General features: G+C 42.9%; 1 protein-coding gene across 7 annotated transcripts in view; it reads right to left on the bottom strand.

The window, feature by feature from the left end:
• Nucleotides 1-5,409: 5,409 nt before the first annotated feature.
• PRICKLE1 (prickle planar cell polarity protein 1) overlaps nt 5,410-17,814 on the bottom strand; it is a 114,646-nt gene continuing 102,241 nt past the window's right edge. For all 7 annotated transcript variants that reach the window (XM_004765558.3, XM_045073146.1, XM_004765557.3 and 4 more), the window contains 6 exons: nt 16,416-16,529; nt 15,635-15,772; nt 14,827-15,030; nt 13,205-13,391; nt 11,410-12,273; nt 5,410-9,371 (listed from right to left, as the gene is read on the bottom strand). In XM_004765558.3, coding sequence (XP_004765615.1) covers nt 8,512-9,371; nt 11,410-12,273; nt 13,205-13,391; nt 14,827-15,030; nt 15,635-15,772; nt 16,416-16,529 — 2,367 coding nt within the window. In that variant the 3' untranslated portion in view covers nt 5,410-8,511. The remainder of the gene's footprint in view (nt 9,372-11,409; nt 12,274-13,204; nt 13,392-14,826; nt 15,031-15,634; nt 15,773-16,415; nt 16,530-17,814) is intronic.

Genomic DNA, 17,814 nt, shown 5'->3' with positions numbered 1-17,814 from the left:
AGGGGACATAATAAAAGTCTAGGAAGAGGGGAATGGTATAGGGGAAGATACAGACCTGTGTGACTGAAGCTGGTTGGGAAAGATGCTGGGCAACAAATGTAGGAAAAGATAGGTTGGCAACAGAATGAATGATTCCGAATGCTTGTAGCTTTATCCTCTCTCCTTACTCAAGAATAACATTTGAAAATACTACCTTTGAAAATATTACCTTTGTATTTATTTTTGCCAAATATATTGATTTCTCACAGCCTTTCAGCCACTTACCAACTCGGAGCCAGTTTATAGACCCAGAACCTCTTCAAGAAAGGTTAAGCCGGCTGCCTTTCAAAAAGGACTCCACATGTACTGACCAAGTATTAGACGGTGGTTTCAGCTTCATTTCAGAGTCTCCTGGAAGGGATCCTAAACTCCAAAGAAGGCTGTAGCAGTTCTTTGGTGATCTTGTCATCTGTGAAGTATTCTTGGTGGACAGTATTCAGTGTGGAGGGCAGCCGGCCACCCAGGTGACTTTACAACTGTAACACTGCTCAGACTGGTGTCTGGGGCTCCTGTGAGTGGTGGCCACATGCTGCTGGCCAGACCAACGTTTGCGGGTGATGCACAGTACATTTACCACCTCCTTCCTGCCTGTTTTCTTAAGAGCTCTGATGTTACTCAATTCAGTGAAAAAAGGAAAAAAAAAAGGTGGTGGAGGAAGGAATAGTCGACTAGTAACTAAGGCACTTAGCAGAATCTTTTCTCCTTTTTGTGGTAATGGAGTTGAAATTGAGTCACATGACTGCCTAATTAGGACAACATTTGCTATGTTCCCCCTTGCAGTTAGTTATGACCTAGTGGCTAAACTGAATCCTATGGAGTTTGAATGGTAGTACTCCTCTATTTCTGGGCTGGGACCCTGGACAGTGAATATGCTTCTTTGTGTTCTCTTTTCTCCCTCTCATGAAGTAGTAAGCCATAGCTACTCAGTCTTGATTTGTTGCAGAGCCACAAGATGGAAGCGACTTGGATCCCTGCATGGAGTACGGAGCTGTTATGTGACAGAGGAATAAATGTCCTCATTGTTTAAGCCACATTGCTGGTTTTTTTCCTAGCAGCTCACCTTTTGTTCAAATTAATGTAAATGGTATTTGAGGGTTGGCTTCACTGAAGTTCGCTCTCAGTAGGCTGTACCAGTCTTGCCTTCCCATTGTAGTAATTGATCTTGAGGTAATGGGGATTCTTTATATAAAAGGCTTTGCCAGTCCACTGAGTTAATTCCAAGCTGTATTTAAAATCTCACCTGATGACAAATATTAAAGTCTGATGCATGACTGTAAGGCAGTAAAGGCAGCCTGATGACAAAGCACGTCTACTAAGAGGAAGTGTTTCTAGTGTTAGACCATTATCACTAACTGTATAAGGTTTTAAAGTTTTTTTTCACTGAGTGAAAAGGTAGAGGTTTATTGAAATCTGAACACTTGAGGACATATAAGATAAAAAGTAACCACAACATACACAGACATTTGCTGCAAGGGGACAGCTGAGATATGTATCCAGTACTTGGGCTACCACATTATTTCTGGCTGGAATACACAGATGATGAGGAGGAGACAGAGCTGCCCTGGCTACTGACCATACAACCTGCTGGTCAGTGCCTTCAGGAAAGTTCCTCTTGGCTCAGGGCCGAGTTCCTAGGGGCACCTGCTGGTACCCCTATTCTTGGTAGAGAGATGGAGACCCTACTGTCATTGGGAACAGCGACCATTCACTGAGTGGGTAAGGCTGGGCAAGCTACCTGGGGAAAGGGAGTAGATCAATGACCAGAAGTGTGACCATCATCCTCCAAGTGGTAAGACTCCCATCCTTTGTGATCATAAGCCTGAGAAAGACATACTGTCAAGATGTCCACAACACCTTCCAGTGGGCCCAGCACCAGCCAGCTGGGTTCCTCTCTGGCACCAGATCCCAGGTACCCTTCTCTATCTATACTCCATGCTCACCTGGTGGGGAAGCCTTCTGAGGCCAGAAGAGGGTCAGCCTCCAGTGGATGGGAAAGTATGTATGTGTTGTATGTTGTGGGGGGCTCAGGGAGGGAAAGAAAATGCAGTCCAACAGAGCTGTAGCTTACTAGGCTAGAGTAACTGTTTTGTGCTCAAGCTTTTGATTTCCTCCCCCTCCTTTTCTAGATAGGACTAAACATCAGTGACCTGAGGGCTCCCACCAGCATGCCCTCCCACCACAGCCTGACGACCATAGTGGGTGGTAGTCTGTGAACACTGCAGGGCTCACTTGTTTGAGAGGTGAGCCTGTGTGAGAATTATGTTTTCTTTACCATATAGGAGTGGCCTGCCTCTCCACCCCCATCCCTGAGAGTCCAAGATGAAAGACAGTTTCCTCAGCATCTCCTCAACCCCTGGGATGGCTTGACCTCTGCAAGGCCTATGGCCTCCATGGCCTCCTTGTCCTGGGGTGGGAATGTTGAGTGAAGGAGGGGGGAGATCCTGCCCACACCTTAGTAAGCTGGGGCTAAGGGTACAGAACTAGCCCTGCTTTGGCAGAGATTTCCTATTTTAATCTTTGTATTCTGCTACTTCTGTAGAGTAGAATCTTACTGTATTATATTGGATGTAGGTTCAAATATATCAGGCTTAGTTTATCAAATACTTCATAAGATCCTGAAAAACACCATGTATTCAGTTATTTCACAACCTGAACAGGGTTAGAACCACCTTTGTAGTGTTTTTTGATTCATACTTTTACATATAATAAGCCAATGGAAATTGTATTCTCCTTTTACAGTCAAGAGCAGGAAAAGTTATTACTTGCCTAAGGTCATATAGCTGGAAGTGGCAGAGACAGAGTTTTACCCAAATCTTTCAACTCTAAAGTCAGTGTTCTTAGACCAAGTGAGAAGTTTGGTGGTCATTCATAAAACTAGGTTAAAATCCTGACTCCTGAACATACTGGCTGTTTGATGTATGTGCATGTAATTGAATGGGTAATATAGAAATAACTCTACCAAAAGCTTTAGAGAAAATTCAAAGCCTAGTTCAGTAGATTTTTCCTGTTTTAATTTTATCCTCCGTTGCTACTAGCCTCCATATTGGTTCCTAGGACTTCTGTTTTGGAGCTATTTTATGAAACACCTTGGAGATTCACCAGGGGTAGTTAGGATCCTAGCAAGCAGCAAATAGGGTTACAGCCCTTATGGCCATGGTGTAGCCTAGGACTTGGCTTTCCAGCTGCTGTATACCTGATGCCATGGTGGATTTGAGAAGAGCCATTTAAGTGGCCATTTAACTTGGTAATTCAACTCTCCCATTCTAGGAACTAAGATTAAACATAGTTAACACCTTTTCAGCTTTGCTTACATGTTTGGAAAGTCAAGAATAAGATTGCTACCAGTAGCACCCCTCTAAGATGTAGGAAAAAATCATATCCTTCTGGTAACTGGAGAAAAATAACATGAGGAAGGAAAGTATCTTGCCTTCAACATACTTTATGTAGTCTCCCAACGGTCTACTTTGATGAGGGCAAAAGCCAGTTTGAAGCATATGCACTGATAGGGATGTAACATCCTCAGACTTTCCCCCCATGATTTAGTTTAACCCATGCCCACTGAGAGTCCAAAGCATTAACAGAAAAATAAAAATAGACAATAGCCCCAACCCTTTAAAAGTTCCCTATTCCCATGAGGTTTTAGCTCCCCCTTCGGAGGGATCATCCTTTTAGGAATCATTTACCAGCATACTGGTTGGTAATAGTATTTGGTAAATGAAAGAGTCAAAAAAGGGAAAAACACTTCAATGACTTTCTTGATGTATAAATTCAGTTTAGTCTTCACAGAATACTGAAACTAGAAGGAAACCTTTGAGAAGGTCTAGCAACTCTCATATTACAGAAGTAGAAATTGGGTCAGAGCACTTAGCCTGCTTGAGTTAATGAGAGAGGCAGGTCTCCTAACCCAGATCTCCTGAATCCTGGCATCCAGTGGGCTCGGCCCCACTCTGCAAGATTAGCTTTGTGGTGATGTGTATTAGATTAGTAACTGTCTTTTCCAGTGTCAATTGCTTGGTTCATTTATCTAGAAACACTAAAGCAAGTATTACCATTTAAGAGGACTGGTTTCATATTCTTAACGGTTGTTTGGAATCAGATGTTTGCAGGGAATGGGCTGCAAGTTATATTTAAAGTTGGCTCCACAAGACTTGTGCACACAGAGCAGTAAAGAAACATGCCACTCCCTTTGCAAAAAGAAAAGTTAAGGCTAAAATTGATCCCTGAGATAGGAATACTGGACCAACTAGCTGATTCTGTTCAGAAAGAATCAATCAGTTCTTGTCCTGTGACCAAGTCTATATATACCCAATGGTGTTTTTTTTTTTTTTACATTTTATTTATTTATTTGACAGAGATCACAAGTAGGCAGAGAGAGAGAAGGGGAAGCAGGCTCCCTGCTGAGCAGAGAGCCCGATGCGGGGCTTGAACCTAGGACCCCAAGATCATGACCTGAGCCGAAGGCAGAGACCCAACCAACTGAGCCACCCAGGTGCCCCTACCCAATGTTTTTGTTCCATATGTTCTTCCCTTTTTGTGAAAGGTACTATTAGACTTTTCTCCCCAGTGAAGTTTGATTCTGTGACCTCAGCAAAATGTGAGCTGAGAGGCACAAAATTCAGTTGCTCCTGCTCATTTCTCCTTGGCCTTGTTTACAGGCAAACTTCCCGGTAAACAGAAAACCCGCGTGATTGTATGGGAGCACGCCTCTCATTTTGGGGTCGCTCCTAAGCATGCCTAGCAATACACAATTTTCTCATTTGACTAATGAAAAGGATATTGACCATAATAGTGTCAATCAGCATTGTTCAGGCTCTTAGAAATTTTTTAATTTCAGTTTTTCTCTCTTGTGCATCAGAAAAGCTCACAAGTATTTCTGTAAACGGTAATTAATTGTGCCTCTCCTCATCAGCTCTGAGAGATAGGGGAATCACCTTCACACTCCAGAATATAGAACTCATGCCCTGGAGATGTGCTGACGGCAGGCTCACTTTGTTCGAAGTGTTTCAGAAATGTTTGAAACTAGTTGCTAGCATTTAAAAGCTAGATTTGCCAAAAGTTTAAATTGCTGGTTACTAAAAATGTGAAGGCAGGTCTAAGCAACACTTGTTCTCCTCTCCGTGGCAGTAGTCAAGCACCCATTAGAAAAGAGAAGCTCAAGAAACCGAAGTATACTCATGCTGTGTTAATAATACCTGTGCTAAAATCCTCCGGGTACTCGATACTTTGAGGACCCATCACCCAAGAACCAAGTGGGGCAGCAACGCATGCCATACCTGGAAAGCTAGCAGACTTGGGTGCCCGTTCCAGTTTTACTGCTCTTCTAAAGGCGGCCCACGATTTGGATCTAAAGTAAGAGCGTTAGACAGCAAATGATACCTCCTTTTCCTTCTGGTGCTTTTTATTTAACTCAAGAAACTAGAAGGCAGAGCATAAAGTATATCGCAAATGCATACAGAAAATGAATCATGTTCTTTTAGTGAGGGCTGAAGGGGGTCCCGTTGACATTTTATCTGTGCCCCTTCATTGGCCGTAAGCAAAACGTTCTCCAGTTTGCTCTCAAGTGCAGCAAATGTACCAAATAGGACTCTGCCTCACACGTGTAGAGGTTAGCAACTGCGTTTTAACATTGGATATTTATCTTGGGACCCCGTCAGATACTTTGCACTCTTGTTAATAACTATATCTATGAATAACTTTCAGTAACTACATGCTTAGTTTTCTCGCCTAATTCTTGACAGAACTGCAAGGCAGTGGTTTCTCTTCTCTTGCAGCTAGTCCTTGTCTTTCCTACTGAGATTGAGAAGCTTTAAAGGTCCCGTTATTACTGTGAGTAAATATTTCTGCATTTCCCTAAGCATTTAGCAATCTATAGGACCCTTACATAAGGAAATGAAAAAATGAATAGGGAGATTGTTGCCAGAAGCAAAAGGAACTGATCTTTTGACAGTGACTTGACAACTACCAAGGACAGTGACTTCAGCTTCCACCAACATTTCTCCAGGCTATGTATTACTGTTTATGATTCATCTTTTGTAAGCAGCATATCATTGCAGTCTTTCCAAAAGGATGCCCACCGTTTGCAGCATAGATTCTGAAAAGCTGAGAGATATTCAAAAGGGAGATATTTGCTAATATGTTCTGTGAGATTGCGGTGGAACAAGCACTCTCTACCTTGTTAGTGTAAAAATTAGATTACTTTTGGAGGAGAATTGGTGATATCTGTCCAAATTTTAAATATATAACTTCTGTCCCAGGAATGCTGCTGCTCAGAATTTATGTGCAGATGCGTCAGTGCAGGATAAGGTATCTATGAGGAATTCAAGTCCCTCACTAAGGGACTGGGTAAGTCATTTATGGCGTATTATACCATCATTGAAAGAATGAGGTAGACCTATTTGTGCTAATGTGGAATGTCCACATATAAAGTGAAAAAAGCATGGATGGTTTGCTACCACTTTTAAAAAGATATTTACATAAATATGCTTTGAACATCTGAAGGACACACTAGAAATAACTAATAGTGGTTACTTCCGGGAAGGGACCTGAGGGACAGGGGATGAAGAGTGGAAAGGAGATACTCTGCTATCTTTCGAGTTGTTCTGTTATTTTGTTTTTACCAGGTACATGCATTTCCTTTTCACTGCTGATACATTTTTCAAAATGAACCAGACCAGGGAAATTGTAGAGTTGTTGAGTAGGCATGCTGTCACCTGTTGCGTGCTTCTGAAGGAGCTCTGTCTAGCCCAGCTACAAAGCCTTGCCCTATCTAGGGATGGGTGTAGAGGATGCTGGTCTAGCAACTGGATTCATGTCCTCTTTCCCCAAGGCCTAACATAGCTTTTCGCCGTTTGACTAAATAATGGACAAGTTTGCCTCTGTGCCTCAAGTCCTATTTCCCACCTATTAGTAGGGGCAAAAGATTATTGCGGGGATCAAATGTGGCCTGTTAACGGTAGAAGAATGGCAAAATAAATCATGCCGAAACAGACGAGCAAAATGGAAGTTACCTGGATATGTTTGCAAACATCTGTGTTCAGAAAGGTAGTTTGTTATTTATTAAGCATTTATTTAATACCTTCCTAAAGGTCCAAGATAACACTAGGACCTTGGGACTAAAACATATGTGCAAGTACGGCACATAACAAAATTATCAGTTCATTAGTTCAACTGCAAGATAATTTGCCCTCAAGACAGAACCTCATAAACTTGAAGCAGTCAGTTGGCACAGCATCCTCTGAAGGAAACACATAACCCAAAGGCCCAGTTTTCAAAATTTCTGTTCAAGACCAACAAATTAGCTAGAAGGGAAGGGTAAAAAGGAATAGCCTCTCTTCAAATAATCAATCTACAAAATCCTCTGCCCTATACAGCAGATCCTTTAAGTTTTGGTCTCTTCTCTTCCCAGGAAATAATCACCACTCTGTTGAAAATGGGAAAGGCACCCCCTACCATGCCCAAAAGGGAAAAAAACATTCACCCAAACAACTTCTACTTGTTTTTACCATATATTCCAGGGATATGTATGGGTTTGTTTTTACATTTATACAGTTTACATTGCTTGACCCATAAATAGCACTCGTAAGATTAATAGGGCCATAGTTTTAAAGAGTATTTACATAGCCCCACCATGCATACAGAGCCTTTTTAATATTGAAAAATCAAAAAATTTGAACTTTCCATCACTAGGCAATATAAATTTGACCATCTAAGCTTATAAACCCTGACTAAAATACAAGCAATCATTTCATCCATAAATGCTGTTTCTGGTTCCCCAACAAATCTAGCACTGCAGTGTAACAAATGTCTTGCAATTCAGGGATATAAAAATATCAGCTTTAAAATCTGAACTGTACATATGTACATTAATATTTGCACCGTTAAATTAGGAATACACTTAAGTCTATGAAATACTACATTATAAATAGCAATGTCTTTTTCAATCTGTAGCTGGAGCAAATACAATGCAATGTTTACCTGGCTAATTGAAAGGGGACAAGGTGGTCTTGTACGATGGGATGCACAGTATTGTGTGGGTCAGTGTGACTACGTGCATGCCGCACAACAAGACAGACTGATCAGGACCTGGGCCAACCTGGTGTAGACCAATGACAAACACTACCGCTTTACAAAGGTGGCGGAAGTTCTCCATTGTCTGAAATCAACACCCCCATCCAATCACCTCGGGACAGTTTCTGGAGGATTCTCTTGAGGACTGGAGACCAAAGCCGCTACATAGAACTGGAATGCACCTGACAGGCACAAGATGTCACATCAACCTGGCACCATCCAAGAAGGGCAAACTGGAGAAATCACACCTTCCAAATGTTAATCTGACACTGTAACAGCAGCAGGAGTCTCATTTACATGGGCAAAGCACTTTAAACTATTTTAGCAACTTTCCTATGGAAGAAAAAGATATGATTCCAGATGGCTAATGGCAAAGTTTAAACATGATCTCCACAGCTTACTAGGTTAAGAAATAATACAGTTTTTACCCTTGTGTCCCTTTTTCTTCTTGGATTTAGTTGTCCTCTGACCAAACTGAGGAGTAGGGAGTGCAGAAGTCGGGCTCGAAAGGTCATCTGTATAGTAGGCATATCTCTGGGGCCGGGGTTGAGGAATTGGTTGTCCAAGAAAATACCCTTCTTCTTCTGAGTCGGAGGAGGAGGAGGTGGAGGAACACCAGGAATCATCGTCCTCACCGTAGAGTCCCAGAAACCTGGGCAGTCCCGGGTTCTGCAGCGCATAATCGGACGTGGCGTGGGCATACTGTCCGTACAGATCAGCATTCTGGATGTACGCTTGAATCTCCCGGGCACTTTTATTCTGTATAAATTTCTCGTAATTATCAGGGGTGTAAAGTCGCAGTCTGTCCTTGGGAGAGTATTTTCGTTCCGTAACAAGATTCAGAGCATTGTCAGAGCGGGACTTCCTACTTCTCCTGCGGCGATGGTGATGAGACCTGGATCCCCTCTCTTCGAAATGGTAGACCCGTCTTCGAGTCCTCTCGCTCATTGGAGGCTGCCGGATTTCGATGTTGTCATAGTTTCCGTTGTCGATGACATCATCCGAAAACTTGACCTGCTGTGGTCTGGACTGAGACTTGGATCTTCGAAGCACTGGCAGATGGACCGGTTTCTCCTCAGGCATGATTTTTTCTGTACACAACTCTGAACTTAGACTCTTTAAGGACTCCGCACTCCTGTGCAACATGGAGGAGTTTAAAGTCCCCATATTGCTCATTTTCTCACAATCCTCTGCCTCCATCTCCTCAAAGTTTTGCAGAGAATACAATGAGGGTCTCGGCTTGCTTTCTCCATCCACGGACGCCCCTAGGAGAAAAGCCGAGACAATTATTACAAATAAGCCACTTGAAGCATTTCAAAGAAAATTCTCCCAAATTTCAATATCTGACTAACACCCACAGGTAAGACTGACATGCATATATACGTAACTGAGGTGGTCGGACTTCTGTTGGTACAAGGGGCACAGCCTCTTACAAGCCCAGCTCTTTTGGAGCCAGACGATAGTTGCAGCTCCTGTCATTTGCAGCACAAATTTCAAAGCTTCATAGAAGTCTCATTAGTTTATATAGAACATGACATGTAGAAGCTTCTGCCTCTTAATACATGAAAACCAGACTACTTCACCTGAACATCTCTCAAAGCAATCTTTCCCTTTGCCTCCACGGGGCCACACCGTTATGGTCCTTCTATACCTAGGTGAGAGGTCAGCACACCAGCGCCAGGACCGTATTTGGCTCACAACCTATTTGGGGATAAAGTCTCATGGGAACACAGCCACACCTATTCTCTTATGCATCATCGGCCACTGCTTTCTGCAGAGCTGAGTGGCTGCAGCAGAGACCGTGCGCTCCAACAAGTACTGTCTAGCCCTTTACCAGAAGTCGGCCGGCCCTGCACCTGGACCATCACATCCAGCCTTCCCCCTTCACCTCTACGAACTATGCTACTTTCAGATTAATCTGACTTGAAGAAAGCTTTTCTCAAAATGGATAATGCTCTTTTTTTTTTTTTAAACAATGCCCAGGCAAGTTAAATGAATATTGTTCAGCCGGCAATAAGGGACTCGGGCATGGTGCAGACTACTGTCCACTGGAGACCACGTAACTTTCTACTTTCTAGAGGGAGCCTATTTCTCAGCCTGTTATTGGCAAGGAATGTTTATCCCTAACACTTTGTGTACCAAATGATGTCTGCTTTTGATACTACGCGTTAAAATACCTTCCACAGGGCCTGGCAAACAGGATATGCTGAGTGTCGTCCGACCCACATTGCTCAACTCCCCTTTGTTGTAGGCCTCATCTTTGACAAGTCAACGGAAACCAGGAATGTAGCTCCCTTCTCCCTCCTTGCCAGGGTTAGGCCTGGCAAGGGGCAGCCACCAAAGCCTTTGCTGTATTACAGTATCATAACCTTCATGAGAAGACCGAAGTCGTTAGCTTGACTATAAAATGAGCCAAAGCCTTTGCTAGCCATGGGCCAGTGATAGTTTTGTATCCAAAGACTTAATGCAAATGTGACACTCAGGAAGGTGGGTTCTAGGCTCAGTCTTGCCTTTAAAAACACATGTCAAGGGGCGCCTGGGTGGCTCAGTGGGTTAAAGCCTCTGCCTTCGGCTCAGGTCATGATCCCAGGGTCTTGGCATCAAGCCCTGCATCAGGCTCTCTGCTCTGCAGGGAGCCTGCTTCCCTTCCCCTCTCTCTGCCTACCTGTGATCTCTGTCAAATAAATAAATAAAATCTTTTAAAAAAATAAAAACATGTCAATTTAGGCATTTAGCCTCCTGATAATTCAAGTTTCTTCATTTATAAAACTCAATAAGTAATATCCACTCTCCATAGCTCAGGATCATTGTTAAGGGTAAAATGTAGATAACTGATATGAATATGCTTTGGAAACAAAGTGAAGTTCTTTTATAATCTGGGTAAAAAAACCATTCAGCTCTTTTGAGCTATCTGTTGTCACAGGGCAATTCAGGAAAATATAAAAGATACTAGGAGCTTATAAAGGACACAGGCTGGTTTTAGAATCTTGAAATTCATATAGCACAATCCAAAGAGTACAGAATCTTTCAGACAAGATGCAGACTCCATTAACCAAATAAATCCATTTCCTCCTGTTTAAAATATGGACAATACCTATTCAAAAAGCTTATGTTAAAATGTCTACAGATGCACACACGTATGCACATGTTTGTTTTGTTAGTGTTCTGCATTTAAGGTAAACTTCCTCCTTCCCTTGGTCTGCAGTTTTAAATAACATAGTCCCTACTGCTGGACCATAGTTTGCTGAATAAATTGTTTAGTGGTTCTTTTTTCCAAATACCCATAATCCCTAGATTACATACCTGTGATATTAGATAAAGCCAAAGAATCCATAGAATCTCGAACGCTTTGCTCTGGTTTCAAGTCTGACAAACACTCCAGGGAATCTTCATACCACTGTGTTTGCTCATGGTTATAGCCTGCAGCCGCGTGGTCCAGATCTAACTCCTGGAGCCTTCTGCTGCTTGCAGGGCCTGGGTGGCTGCCGTAAGCAGAATCACCCAGTCCATCCTGTGACTGTGCCCAGTACATATCAGATTGGTATTTTTTACTTGCGAGGCTCTGGTTATTTTGCTTTAACTCGGTCTTGGTTTTAACCATGTTATCAGATATCCAATGCTCGCTGGCTCGAATATCTATCTCATTGGGCTGCTGCTGAAAGAGACTTTTATCACCAAACTTGAGGAGGAGCTGCGTCATGTAATCTTCATGCTCAGCCCATTCTTCAGGGTCTTCTGGGGTTTCATGGTCCACTCTACCTTTCCAGAATTCTTCATTGACAAAACTTGCTCCCTGCCTGGAGAGACTCAGGTCATCCAACTTCCGAGAAAGGGTGTCCTCCGCATTGCCTGACAGGCCAGGAAACTTGTAGTTCAGAGCGGGGGACAAGAGAAGGGACTGTCTACACTGATCGGCTGACCGACTGCTTTTGCCCATCCGGACACTTCTTCTGGAGTCTCTAGACCGAGCGGACTGAAACGCAGAGTCAGAAGAATCAGAGGCGTGGACATCTTCACCAAGGCTGCATGTTTTCGAGCAGTAAATCTGGCCTTGTTTGGGAAGGAAGGGACATCCCAACAAAGAAGCTTTGCACTGGGCGCAAGAGAAGCAAGCTTCTGTGGCGTGCCAGTGCTGCCCGTCATAGGTCATCTGGGCGTGGTCCACCCCTGTTTTGGGAAGGGACAGAGGAGGAGATTACAGTGTGATCTCTAGTTAGAGGAGGAAGGAATGGGCAGGACTGTTTGTATGAGGGAACTCGAAGGGGGATGGGAATGTTCTGTATCTGAAAGGGTTGTGGCACAGTTAATTCTTACTATGTGCAAATTGCTTATTTTTGAATTGCCTATTTGCTAAGATTTATTTGTAACACCGAAATCAACACTTGCAGGGCTTTCAAGGAATTTGTAGGCACATGCAGAACGACAAAAAATTGGAGCCAGCTGAGAAGCATGTTCTCAGCTAGGTCAAAGCAACGTCTTGTCTTTTGTCTCAGCTCTTTAAACAACTGACATAGCCTGGGTCTGTTTTCTCTTTCTTCTAGTTTCTATTATCGTGTTTTCTTCACATGTTTCTGCTTTTTGTTAATTCTCCTGTTGAAAATGGCCCCCAGGCATAGTGCTGGATAGTGTTCCTAAGCCCAAGAAAGCTGGGCTGTGTCTTCCAGAGAATATGTGTGTCCTAGAGAAGCTTCATTCAGGCATGAGCTACGGTGCTACTGGCTGGGAAGTCAGTTTGAATGAATCAACGTATATTAAATAAGATGCCTTCAAACAAAAACATACATTAAAAACAAGATTATATATTGATCAGCTGATGAAAATGTGACCAGAGGCTTGTAGGAACCCAACCCTGTATTTCTCCCAGGAACAATGGTTCTGTACTCAATAATTCAGGCAACTTTATAGAACACAACTATTACAAATACTGAGAACTGACTATATATCCATTTGTCAAAATGCAACAAACCAAAAGAGCTATTACGATCTGTACATTTCACTGTATATAAGTTATAGTTAAAAAAAAAAAAAAAAAGGACTAGCCATTTGCAGACAGACTGCTGGGCATGTGACCGGGCAGGTAGGCTGGCTATGCACTCACCGATATGCTCCCCACAGGCCTCACAGTACTCCGCATACAGAGACTCGAAGCAGCCGCAGCAGAACGGGCGTCCGTCCTTCATTATGTACCTCTGTCCTCCCAGGACGGTCTCGCACTCAAGGCAGCAGAAGTGTTTCATGTGCCAGTGGCGACCCTCGGCTTCTGTGCACTCATCAGCAAAAATTATCTTTAAAAAGAAACAGGAAGGAAGAAAACCTTATTAGCAAGCTATTCTAACTGTTATGTTTTCTGGGCAACTGACAGACGACAGCTCTTCAAAAAGTCACTTAGCTAACCTTGTTTCTTACAGCTTCAAGCATAAATCTAACTCAATTTAGATACAAAGCAAGAGCAGAAATTAAAAATGATGAAAAAGAGAAACTTAGTGACTGCTTAAACTAACAAACATTGATTTCTACACTAGGTAGAATTCATTTGGTCATATTTTTGCCCTCCAATCACACTTCGATGGCATAATCTTGCAAAGAATATGTTAGCATTGAAATAATTTAGTGTTCTGTATTTTAATAGAAAACTCATTTAAAAAGTCTGTAGAATCACCAGTTACAGCTATCCAGATGCTGCATTATGTGAACAGCACTTGTAGATAATGCTTCATTCGACCTGATGGTCATCTCCAGATTAGAGACTATTTTCTTTAATTTTGGTTTCAAAAAAATTGAAGATTTGAGAGAGTGAGAGAGAGCACAAGCATGGGGTGGGGGGTCGGGGGTCAGGTGGGAGAGTCTTAAGCAAACTCCACAGGGACCCGACGTAGGGATTGATCTCATGACCCTGACCACCATGACCTGAGCTGAAACCAAAAGTCAGATGCTTAACTGAGCCACCCAGGTGCCCCTCAAAAACATTTCAGATAGCACAGTACTAAAAAAAAAAAAAAAAAAAACAAAAAACTTAAAAAAATAAATGTATAAAAGTAAACACTAAAAGTTTACAGTCACTGATTAAAGGAGACTGAGGAGAGAATGCAATGAGGTACCTAAGATTGGATCTTGGGCTAGAAAAAAGACATTAGCAGAGAAACTGGAAATCTAAAGTCTGAAGTGTAGTTAATGGTATTAGACCAATGTTAATTTCTTAGTTTTGATGCATACATCATCATGTTAACAGTAGGGAAAGCTGAAGGGAGGGTCTACAGAACTCTCTGTCATCTCTCCAACTCTTCCATAAATCTAAAATTACTTTAAAATAAAAAGCTTAAAAACAAAATTCCTTTCACACCACCACCCCTTTCTACATGCCAGGGGTAACCACTGTTAAGTCAGTGTATGTCTTTCCATACTATTTCTGTGTGTATACAGATATGTACAGAATCTATTTCTCCATTTAACAAAAAGAAGATTATCTACCACACACTCTACTTGCAACTTATTTTTCTCCTCTCACAATCCATCAAGGACATCCTACTTATCAATGCTCAATGACACCCGCTGCCTTCTCTTTATTAGCTACATATTATTCCATTATATGAATACATAAGGTTATCTTAAAAATAAACAGCAAAAGCAGGACATATTTTGCTTAGATGTGAACAGTGGAATGTTGGCTTACTAGAAGCTCATTTTTTCCAGTGTTAAGGGATAAACTTTTTTTTTTTTTACCTCATCACATGCTGAACACCGTGGTTTGAGCAGTTCAGCATGGTGCCTGCCACAGTGAATTTTTCCATCCTGGTAAAAATAGATGAGGTCGACCAGCAGCTCGTTACAGGTGAAGCAGACAAAACAGGAAGGGTGCCAGCACACTCCAGGGCCCGCGCGAGAGGCAAACACTGCAATTTCACCTCCGTTTATCTTCAACCCACACTAAAAACAAAAGGAGTTGGAATTGGGATGATCCTTCTTTGATGACTGGATTCTCAGCCTTTCCCACTTGACACTAAATCCCATTTTGTCAAGAAAGCTTTTATTTTTGCCCCCTCCTGTTGGTGATTAAATAGCTCTTTAATGCTGGATTATTTCTGATTCTCAGCTGGAACGAACATGCCTCAGATACATCTGCCACACTAGACTGTTTCGAGGAATGTTTTCACCCAACTTCCATTAAGTCGTTTTTCTGAGCCAGCCTCTCACAGGATACATTCCCTGCTCTGAGCCAGTGCCCATCTGAAGGTCTTCATTAGGCTTCTGTAGTTCTGAACGCTAGGTGTGCCCCTGTACCTCCCTCCATGCGGAGATCCTAGGAAGGCAGGATGTCACCTGATGTTTACGTAAGGCCAGAGAGACTCCCCCCGTCACGAATACACAGCAGCGTAGAATTATAAACATGAACATCCACTTAATAAAAAGCTAGGCTGCCTTTTATTTTGGGGAGGCTTTGGGGGCCCATGCCTGTGCTAGCCCTGTCACCTACCCCCAAGCTCACTCTGTCCACATCACTCCCACGCACGCCTCATCCCAGGAGGGCTACCTGCTCACACACGGCATGCATCACTGCTCTGGACAAAAGCTTGATCGTTCCTCTTCCAAGTGCTTCTTTCTTCCGTTGAGCACTGAACACCTGCAGTTCTTTCTTCTCCTCCTCGCTCAGAGACTGGCAATACCGCACCTTCGGAGACAGGAAAACAAGCCCCACACTGGAGCGCACGGTCCCCCTCGCCAATTCATTTCCAGAGTTCGAGTTTCAGGAAAAAGCAAGTTGAACTGCCGTGTCCCGTGAATCCCCGATTTAAAAATGGTACCATACCTTTACAAGGACACCCAATCTTGCTGCTCTCTAGCAAAAGGGGAAGTACAATTTGAAGGAACTAGCTTTTAAAAAAACAGGCAATGTTTAAATTTTTATCAGAGACACTTAAGAAAAAAAAAAAAGTAAGACATTAACCTTTCTACAAAAGTTTTAAACTTATTACTTGCCACACACACTCCACATTCTACAGGAGCCCAACTGCAGGCCTGGACTATCAGAAAGCCAGGACTCTGGATGAAAGGGCAGGGAAATCCCAAGAATTTGTAGGCTCCTGATAAGTGGTGGGTGGCGGCAAACACTATAAAAACCAACTTGTTGTTAAGTTTATTGCACTGACACTCTTTTCTCTCTTAAAGAATGGAAAGCTGTAGCCTGAGGCCAAATTTTAACTGAAGAAAGGCCAAAGAGCCCTAGCCAATGAGGACATAGAGTTTATGAGAGGCATCTCAATGTTTAGGGTGTATTTTTTTTTTTTTAATTAGCCTTCTTCCTGTCATTTTACCTCATTATCATGTGGTGGCAACTGATACAAAAGCTGTTTAATTCGATGTTTCTCTCCAGGACTGTTAACATAAGGAACCTTTTCCTCTGGTAAACACGCAAAATAGAGCTGGATCTGAGGAAGAGATGGAAAGAAAGACATCAGCATACAGGAAGGGAACATCTTAGTTTATATTCCATCTTTAAAAGTTACCTTTCCCTTCAGCTACAGGGCTTGGCCTCTTATAGCTAATGAGAAGACCAGCTGAGCCAACGCAGCAGAGCTGCAAGCCTTCGAACTGCCAGCCCCCAGCTGCTAAATTGCTCTTCAGGAATGTAATTTGTAGTGACAATTAGGAGCATCATAAATGATGCACCATAAAATGTGCACAGTTAATGCTACTATTCCTCAGCCAGTCTCCCAAGGGTCAGCCAAGAAACAGTGCAGGGGAATGCCGCCGATGACCACACAGGCTGTGTGACACTGTCCCCAACCCAGCCACTCCACAAGCACGCTGCATCTGCTCTCTGAATGTTACGCGTTACAAAGACAAAAGCTGGTTTGTTAAACTTTGTCAACTCTCCCTTATCAGGTTCTCCCAAGCATCAGCTTTCTTTGCTTCCCTGGGTGTTATTTTCTAAATACCTGAAGTCCATTTCCCTACGGAAACTGGAGGGGAGCCACACTGAGCTGTACTTGGGTCACTCTGAGAGGAGGACTCAATTTTTGTTTGGGGTTTTTATTTTCTGTTGTATTTAAGGAATTAAGTATTAATTCCTTAAGGGATATTAAGGAATATCCCTTAATAAGTATTAATTAAGTATCCCTTAATTAAGTATTAATTCCTTAAGGGATATTAAGGAATATCCCTTCGCTGAGTAGCGCAGAGTATACTGCAGCACTGAGAAAGAATGAAAGCTAGCTGAGGGAAAAGGGAAGCGGAGATCGGGGAATCGGGGGCCTGTCCACCTCAGGATCTTAGTATCACACAAAACCTCCCCGACCCAAAGCTGGAAGAGGGGGTTTTCTCCTAGTGAGCAGTTTGCCAAAATATGGCTTTCCTAACCCGGGGGCCAGCCCGCTGCCCTCTCTCCCCATTGCATCGGCCACAGAAGCCTTTCCAGCTAGAAGGACCCACGGAGCAGCAGCTACATCGGCACGGGGCAGGCCCAGCGTGAATCAGGAGCCCCTATTCTCAGAAGAGTTCCTCACCATAAGTCAGGAGCAACCACACACCCAACCTGCACCTGTTACTTCAAAACTATGGCTTCACCCTTATAAGAGTATCTGTCACCATCAGTGCTTAATAAGCTCATCATTATAAGGCTATGGGGGGGGGGAGGAGAAAAATATGCATACACTTAAAAAAATGTGTCACCACAGTGTGAAGTGGCGAGGGGAGGGGGCAGCTAATTTTGGG

Source organism: Mustela putorius, unplaced genomic scaffold (assembly GCF_011764305.1).
Source record: "Mustela putorius furo isolate JIRA1106 unplaced genomic scaffold, ASM1176430v1.1 tig00537227_pilon_pilon_pilon, whole genome shotgun sequence".
Lineage (NCBI taxonomy): Eukaryota > Metazoa > Chordata > Mammalia > Carnivora > Mustelidae > Mustela > Mustela putorius.
Note: the sequence above shows the minus strand (reverse complement) of the source record. Positions and strands in the feature narration are given on the sequence as shown.